The sequence below is a fragment of the Nicotiana sylvestris genome, chromosome 9 (assembly GCF_000393655.2).
Source record: "Nicotiana sylvestris chromosome 9, ASM39365v2, whole genome shotgun sequence".
Lineage (NCBI taxonomy): Eukaryota > Viridiplantae > Streptophyta > Magnoliopsida > Solanales > Solanaceae > Nicotiana > Nicotiana sylvestris.
Window position 1 is genome coordinate 22330538 of NC_091065.1, and position 8044 is coordinate 22338581.

General features: G+C 38.6%; 1 protein-coding gene across 1 annotated transcript; it reads right to left on the bottom strand.

Annotated features, from left to right (window-relative positions):
* Nucleotides 1-3219: 3219 nt before the first annotated feature.
* On the bottom strand, nucleotides 3220-4106 carry LOC138877331 (uncharacterized). Its single transcript, XM_070156932.1, has 2 exons — nucleotides 4039-4106; nucleotides 3220-3943 (listed from the first exon to the last, which is right to left on the bottom strand). The coding sequence occupies exons 1-2, from the start codon at nucleotides 4104-4106 to the stop codon at nucleotides 3220-3222; spliced, it is 792 nt and encodes a 263-aa protein (XP_070013033.1).
* Between the last annotated feature and the right edge of the window lie 3938 nt (nucleotides 4107-8044).

Here is an 8044-nt window from a genome sequence, read left to right on the forward strand (position 1 = left end):
ATAGGGGATCATGGCATTAAATTCTTCAGACGACCGGCCAGGTCATCACAGAAATAAACAGTACAAAGATAAGAAAGGGACTTTAGGGTCTACGAACGACGATCAACTCTACCTCAAGTTTCCGAGTAAGGATAGTCCGGGAAAGCCTCCACTAAACACCACTAGGACTAATAGCAGAATCTGCAGAAGTAGTGCAGAAGTGTAGTATGAGTACAACCAATCTCATATACTATGTAAGTGCTGAGCATAACCTCGACGAAGTAGTGACGAGGCTATAACAAGACACTGCTATAAACTTGTACGAGTATAAGTGACAATAATCAGAATAGAGAAACAAGAATTAATATGAAAATTAGATTAGAAAGTACATAATAGAGGGCCCCATAATATCATCTTTGCTCAAATTGATAGTACAATACGAATACATAACCAACATACAAGAATAGTCATAATATATCTTTTCCGTTGCGGCGCACAATCTGATCCCAAAAGACTATATCAATATCTGTTGTAGCGTGCAACCCGATCCCAAACAACAATATTAATTATCCGTTTCAGCGTGCAACCCGATCCCAAAAAATAATATCAATTTCTGTTGTGACATTGATCCACGTCTAAATCGCATGCAATAGTGAGTGGAAACGGTTGTTGGAAGAATAGTACTCAACAAGAGTCAGGTCGATTTCCACATGGAGTTTAATATGGGTGTTAGAGGTATACACTTAACGAGAGCAAATGAAACAGATAAATTGCACTTCCAAACAAAGAGTTTTGTTTTCTACTTCTAAATTATAGCTACCAATTATAATCTAAAGAGAAGAAACTAGAAAGCAAATGATTGTTTTTGTTGTTTTTACCAAATGGTTAAAAAGCCTAGGGAAGTGACCTTCACCTAGGTATTTGCCTAATGAGTTAAGCACGTTAACACTTGTTTTATTGATCGGGGTATATTATAGCTCTCAACTCTAAGTTACCCACTCAATACCTCTCGGTCATAGAGTGATTTTGTCCAATTTGTCTTTCTAAGGCCCAAATGGGTATCAACCTAAATAGTTGATATGAGCTCAAGTCAGATTTTCCATATCTCTAGTTCAAACCCTTTAATTAGGCTAATCAAATCCTTAATTAGCTAAGCTTTCCTAGACTAGGTCCCTCTTGCACCAAGAATATCACCTTTAATTTATTCTGGTACACACCTCCTAATCACCCCATCTATACAAATTCAGAAAAGGTATGGTTCATCCCAATAATAATCGTGACAATCCTTCTTGAGCTTCTTCTTTTGGCTTGAAGAGAACTCATCCAAAATAATTTCACACACAAGAAAATCTGCTAAGTCCGCGAACCATGGAACCTCTTTCATTGAAATTGCCAAGAGTTGCTCATCGAGGAAGGAGTCAATGATTTCAAGGCCATCATGCGGCCTCCCCTCCTCCTCCAATGAGACAAGTGGTCCGCCGCTTGGTTTGAACTACTTTTCCTATCTTGGATGTCAATACCAAATTCTTGCAACAAAAGCGCCCATCTTATCAACCGAGCTTTTGAGTCCTTTTTCCTCATAAGATAATGAAGCACCGCATGATCTGTGTGGACAATAACTTTTTTGCCCATCAAGTACGGGTGAAACTTCTCAATTTCAAACATAATAGCAAGGAGCTCTTTCTCCGTAATGGTATAGTTGACTTGGGCACTATTCATGGTTTTGTTATCATAGTAGACCGGATGTAAAATCTTGTTGAAGTTGACCCCAAAACAGTCGCGACCGCTACATCACTTGCATCACACATGAGTTCAAAAGGCACACTCCAATTTGGAGCGGTGATGATGGGAGTAGTTGTCAACTTGATCTTCAATAACTCAAAAGCTCTCATGCAATCATCATTGAAATTAAACTTAGCATCCTTCTCAAGAATCTTCCACAACAGGATCACCACCTTAGAGAAATCTTTGATGAAGCATCGTAAAAACCCGCATGGCCTAAGAAACTTCGCACACCCTTCACCGAAGTTGGGAGTGGAAGCTTAGAAATCACCTCAATATTTTTGTTGTCAACTTCAATTCCATTTCTTGAGATCTTATGGCCAAGGACAATACCTTCCTCAACCATAAAATGGCATTTCTCCCAATTGAGCGCCAAATTAGTTTCTTCACATCTAGCCAACACTTTGTACAAATTTGCAACACAATCATCAAAATAATCTCCAACCACAAAGACTCATCCATCAAAACTTCAAGGTAGTCCTCACCATGTCCATGAAAACAACCATCATACATCGTTGAAAAGTCGCCGGTAAATTGCACAAACCAAATGGCATCCGCTTGAAAGCAAAAGTACCATAGAGATATGTAAAGGTTGTTTTCTCTTGATCTTCTGGAGAAATGAGAATTTTGTTGTAGCCCGAGTACCCATCAAAAGTAATAGAAATCATGGCAGGCCAATCTATCGAGCATTTGATCTAAGAAAGGAAGTGAAAAGTGATCCTTCCTTGTGCTTTGTTGAGCTTGCGATAATACATACACACCCTCCAACCGGTCACCGTTATTGTAGGAATCAATTTATTCTTGTCATTAGTGACCACCGTCATGCCCCCTTCTTTGGGACACATTCAACCAGAGAAGTCCATGAAAAATCGGAGATGGGATAACAACCCGAGCATCCAACCACTTGATAATCTCTTACAACTTCTTGCATAGCCTCATTGAGTCTCCATTGATGTTAAATATATGGTTTAGCGACATCCTCCAACTTGATCTTATGCATGCAAAAGTCGGGGATTATACCCCGAATATCTTCCAAGGTCCACCTAATAGCCTTCTTCCTTTTTTGTAGCACCACCAATATGGAATGTACCTGCACGTTAATCAAAGATGAATAACCGATAAAGTAGAATAAGGGCCAAGAAATTCATACCGTAGATGTAGAGGCAGTGACTTCAACTCCAAGGTAGGTGGCTCTTCAATAGAAGGCTTTGTAAGAGGAGGAGTCCTATTTTCAAGATCCATGGACAATTTATGGGGTGAATAGTTATACGACCCCATTCCTTGTAAAGAGTTCACACATTCCATGAAGCCATCCATCTCGTCATCATCAAAGTTGAGCAAGACGGCCTCCAATATATCACCAACATTGATTGTAGCACTTGTGTCGTCAACAATGATAGCGGTCACCAAGTCTACAAAAGAACACACCTCATTGCTATTTAGTTGCTGCATGGACTTTTATACATGGACTACCACTTTTACATCACCAACCCCGAAAATGATTTCTTTGGCTTCAACATCACAAAGAGCCTTCTCCGTAGCAAGGAACGGTCTCCCAAGACTAATTGGCACTTCATAATCAACCTCACAATCTAGAATGACAAAATTCGTCAGAAGAATGAATTTATCAACCTGGACCAAAACATCTTCAATCACACTCAACGGCCTTTTCATGGTGCGATCGGCCATTTGCAATCTCATAGAGGTGGGTTTTGTCTGCCCAATTCCCGAAGTCTTAAAAACCAAATAGGGCAACAAATTTATACTTGCCCTAAGATCACAAAGAGCTTTAACAAATTTGGCACTTCCAATTATACAAGAAATCATGAAAGCACAAGGATCCTCTGCCTTAGGAGCCATTGAATGAACAATTACACTCACTTGATAAGTGACTTTGATGGTCTCAAAATTCATTGACTGCTTCTTTGTCACAAGATCCTTCATAAACTTAGCATAACCAGCCATTTGTTCCAAAGTTTCAACCAATGGCACATTGATTGAAAGACTCTTCATCATTTGAATGAACTTCTTGAATTGATTCTCAACATTTTGCTTGGAAAGTATTTGAGGGTATGGAGGTGGAGGCTTAAGCAATGGTGCCTTAGTCTCTTGCACTACAGGCTCCGGTATGTCAATAGTGTGTTCCCTAGATGGGTTTACCTCCTCTTGAGTCTCTTCCACACTATCATCAATATCAGACGAACTTCCTCATTAGGTTGAACAACATTGTTCATGATCTCTTCTTCTTGCATCACTTGATCATCATCAACAAGTCACCTTCCACTTGAGGTGGGTGTATTCCCGCCTCTTCCATTTGTTGTGATAACCACCATGGCATGCCCCATATTGTTACCACAGTTGGATTTACTACCATGTAACTTGGTAGTTCTCCTTAGGACGAGAGTTTAAAGCTTGAAAGATTTGCCCCATTTGAAATTCTAGGCTTATTTATGTATTATGTGAGGCACGTTGGGCATCCATATCGGCATTATTTTCCATCATTTTCGTGAACATACTTTCAAAATGTCCCATCTTGTTGTTTGATGAACTTGAACCATGGAAAGGATAAGGAGATGGGTTGCTTGGTTGTTGATACATTGGGGGCCTTTGAAAACCCGACCCCCAGTTGCCTTGATTGTTACTCCATCCACCTTGATTGTTGCCTCCCCAATTTCCTTGGTTGTTTCCACTCCAATTTCCTTAATTGTTGTTGTTATGCCAATTTCCTTGATTGTTATTTCCACTTCAATTTCCTTGATTTTTACAATTCCAATTGCCATGATTATTTTGTGGTCCCCATTGTTGTTGGCTTGGGCCTTGGATGTTGTTTCTCTGCCCTTGAAAATTGTTCACATATTGCACTTATTCTTCTTGTTCATTGTAAGAATCGTCTTGCTAAAAACCATCATCTTCTTGCACATAGTTCTCCACTCGAGTTTGCACTTGTGGACCCTTAGTTCTCCTCTTATTTACCAACATATTCACTCCCTCCATAGCATTAACTTGCATAGGGGCTTGCACTTGGTTTAGTTGAGACTTTGCTAGTTAAGTCATGGTATTGGTCAATTCGGCAATGGCTTGCCCATGTTCTTGCAATTCTTTATGAAGGTGGATCATATTCGGATCACCTTGTGAAACATTGGCCTGGGATTTCTAAGTCGACGACGTTTCTGCCATCTCATCCAAAATCTCACATGCCTCTATATAAGGCGTAGTTAGAAAGTTCCCACCGACTAGTTGATTCACTACACATTGATTGGTTGTGTTAATCCCACGATAGAAGGTTTTTTGAATCATGTTTTCCGACATATCATTGTTGGGACATTCCTTAACCATTGTTCTATAGTGCTCCCATATCATGTGTAGTGCTTCATTCAGCCCTTGCTTGAATGCCAAGATCTCATCTCGAAGTGTAGCCATGTGCCGGGGAGAGGAAAACTTAGTAATGAAATTTTCCGCCAACTCATCCCAAGTGTGAATTGAATGATTCGGCAATCGTTCCGACCAATCTAAAGCTTTCCCCCATAAAGAGAAGGGAAAAAGCCTTAGCCTCAATACATCTTCGGAAACATTAGTTTGTTTGCTCCCCCACCATGTATCCACAAAGCCCTTCAAATGTTTATAAGCATTTTGAGTTGGAGCACCGGTAAGGAAACCTATTGCTCAAGCAAATAGAGCATCACATTGGTGATCTGGAAGTTGCCCGCCCTAATACAGGAAGGGACAATTGCACTAGCATAACCTTCGTTGGGCAATATTCGGTGTGGTAGTAACACGGAAGAGAAAGAAGATATTCCAAAAACAAACTCAAATATATAGCTAACACCATTTTAACTCCTCGGCAACGGCGCCAAAAATTGATCCACGTCCAATCCGCACTTAGTAGTGAGTGGAAACGGTCATTAGAAGAATAGTACCCAACAAGAGATGGGCTGATTTCCACAGGGAGTTTAATATGGGTGTTAGGGGTATACACTTGATGAGAGCAAATGAAGTAACTAAATTGCACTTCCAAACAAAGAGTTTTGTTTTCTACTTCTAAATTATTGCTAACAAATATAATCTAAAGAGAAGAAACTAGAACGTGAATGATTGTTTTTGTTGTTTTTAACAAATGGTTAAAAAGTCTAGGGATGTGACCTTCACCTATGTGTTTGCCGAATGGGTTAAGTATGTTAACACTTGTTTTATTTATTGGGGTGCATTATAGCTTTCAACTCTAAGTTACCCACTCTATACCTCTCGGACATAGAGTAATTTTGCCCAATTTGGCTTTCTCAAGCCCAAATGAGTATCAAGCTAAATAGTTGATATTAGCTCAAGTTGGGTTTTCCCTATCTCTAGTTCAAACCCTTTAATTAGGCTAATTAAATCCTTAATTAGCCCAATTTCTTGTTAGCCAATCTTTCCTAGACTAGGTCCCTCTTTTTCAAGTAGAAACCAAGTCAAAAAGACATGAATCAATGGTTGCAACAACTAATTCTAAAATTAAAGCATAAATAAGGCTAAATAATTAACACCTAATCATAAACAAGCATTAAATTAAATACTCATAAGGTTTACACAGTAGGATTAGGCCACAACCCTAGTAAAAGTCTAGCTTCTCATAATAAAAGATGAAGAAAATAAAGAATAAATACTAATTAAACTCATAATCTAAGATTAAATTGATAAACTATGATGTTTAAATCCCAAAATAGTCACAAACTTCCTTTAAATAGCAAAATATAACGGCTACAACTGCTCAAACTTCAAAACTTGTCTTAAAATATGATTCTCATCTATTTATAGTGGCCCAAAATTTGCTGATAAAAATGTCTATTGGGAGGTTCTGTAGCCGCATAATTCCATGTTGCTTCAGCTTGTAAGGACTTGGATTCTGCAGCCGCACAATATGGTCTGCGGCTGCAAGTTAGCTTCTGTGGCAGCACAATTCTTGTGTGGTTCGCACTTCAGGCAAGGCTTAAAGTCTTTGTCATTTGCACACTCTCTAAACATTTGAATTTTTGTCCATGCAAACCCCTTTCCGCGGCCGCACAATTCATGTGCGGTCCGCACATCTCCTTTAAATCTGCTGGGCTTCTTCACTAGTTCTGTGGCCGTAGAGGGAATTCTGCGGTCCACACTTTCCTCCGCAGAAATACCTCTGTAGACTGCACTTCTTATATTCTACGCCCTTTCTTGCCTTATGTGTAGAACACTACTTTTTGAGTCGGATTTCTTCATGAGAGCCCAAACTTCTAACATTCCTACAATTTATACATTTTTATTAATTTTGGGAATATATATCCATACTTTTGGACTAAACAGAAGCAAAAAGGTGCTAATAAGTGGTCAAGATTCACACTTATCAGGCATGCAACCCGATTCCAAATAACAATATTAATACTACAAATAACTACGGCGTAGCTCTCAACATAAGAAAAAGAAAACAAAATAAATAAATACTCTAAAGCAAACCAATATAACAAACCAGAGTGAAATAGAAGCAAGTAAAGGCAAATTAGATAATTAAAGGCATAAAACAAGTAAAAACGAACAATATGTAAAAATGTGGGTGCACAGAACATGTAGCAAAAGAGGAAATGTAACAAGGAAGACATCTGTTCAACAACTAAGGGCAAGTAACAATGAAGGCATGATATGAGTAGTAACATGGAGTAAAAGAAGGCATGATGCAGTTAAAATATACAATTAAAAGTCCACCCCGCATGCTTAACCCATGAAGACGTGTGTACGCTCTCCATCTTGCACATTCGCTATCTTCACACATAAAATTAAGTAGCAAATAAACAAGTCAAGTCCTAATTCCCTTAAGTCCAGATTAACCACAACACTTACCTCTTTCTGAAATCAATTCAACAATTACCACGGCCTTTCCCTTTGAACAAGCCTTTAAAACCAACCGAATCTAGCAAATTATCAATCAAACACTCCAAAGTAAGCTTAGAAACTTAGAAACTACCCACGAATGAAAAGGTTCAATTTTGATCACTATTTAAAAAGACAACATAAGTCAATCCCGAACCTTCTTGGTCGAAAGCTGAGATTCGGACCAAATCCTGGTTACTCATTTACCCCTAAGAACAAATATGTAACTTGTTTCGAAATCCAACCTCAATTTGAGGTTCAAATCTTAATTTGATAAAATTCCTAAATTCTACCCAAAACCCCTAATTTCTACCTTGAAATTCATAGATTTGATGTTAAAAATTTAGGAAAAGTAGTTGAAATTGATTCGAAACTAATTAAACTTGCTTACCAATGAATTTGTGGAGAATCC

Excerpts from the sequence above, each read along its gene's own strand:
- LOC138877331 (XM_070156932.1), bottom strand. The coding sequence starts at position 4,106 with ATGGGGCATGCCATGGTGGTTATCACAACAAATGGAAGAGGCGGGAAT. Across the intron at positions 3,944-4,038 it reads ACACCCACCTCAAGTGGAAG|TGTGGAAGAGACTCAAGAGG; the intron begins GTGACTTGTTGA and ends TATTGATGATAG.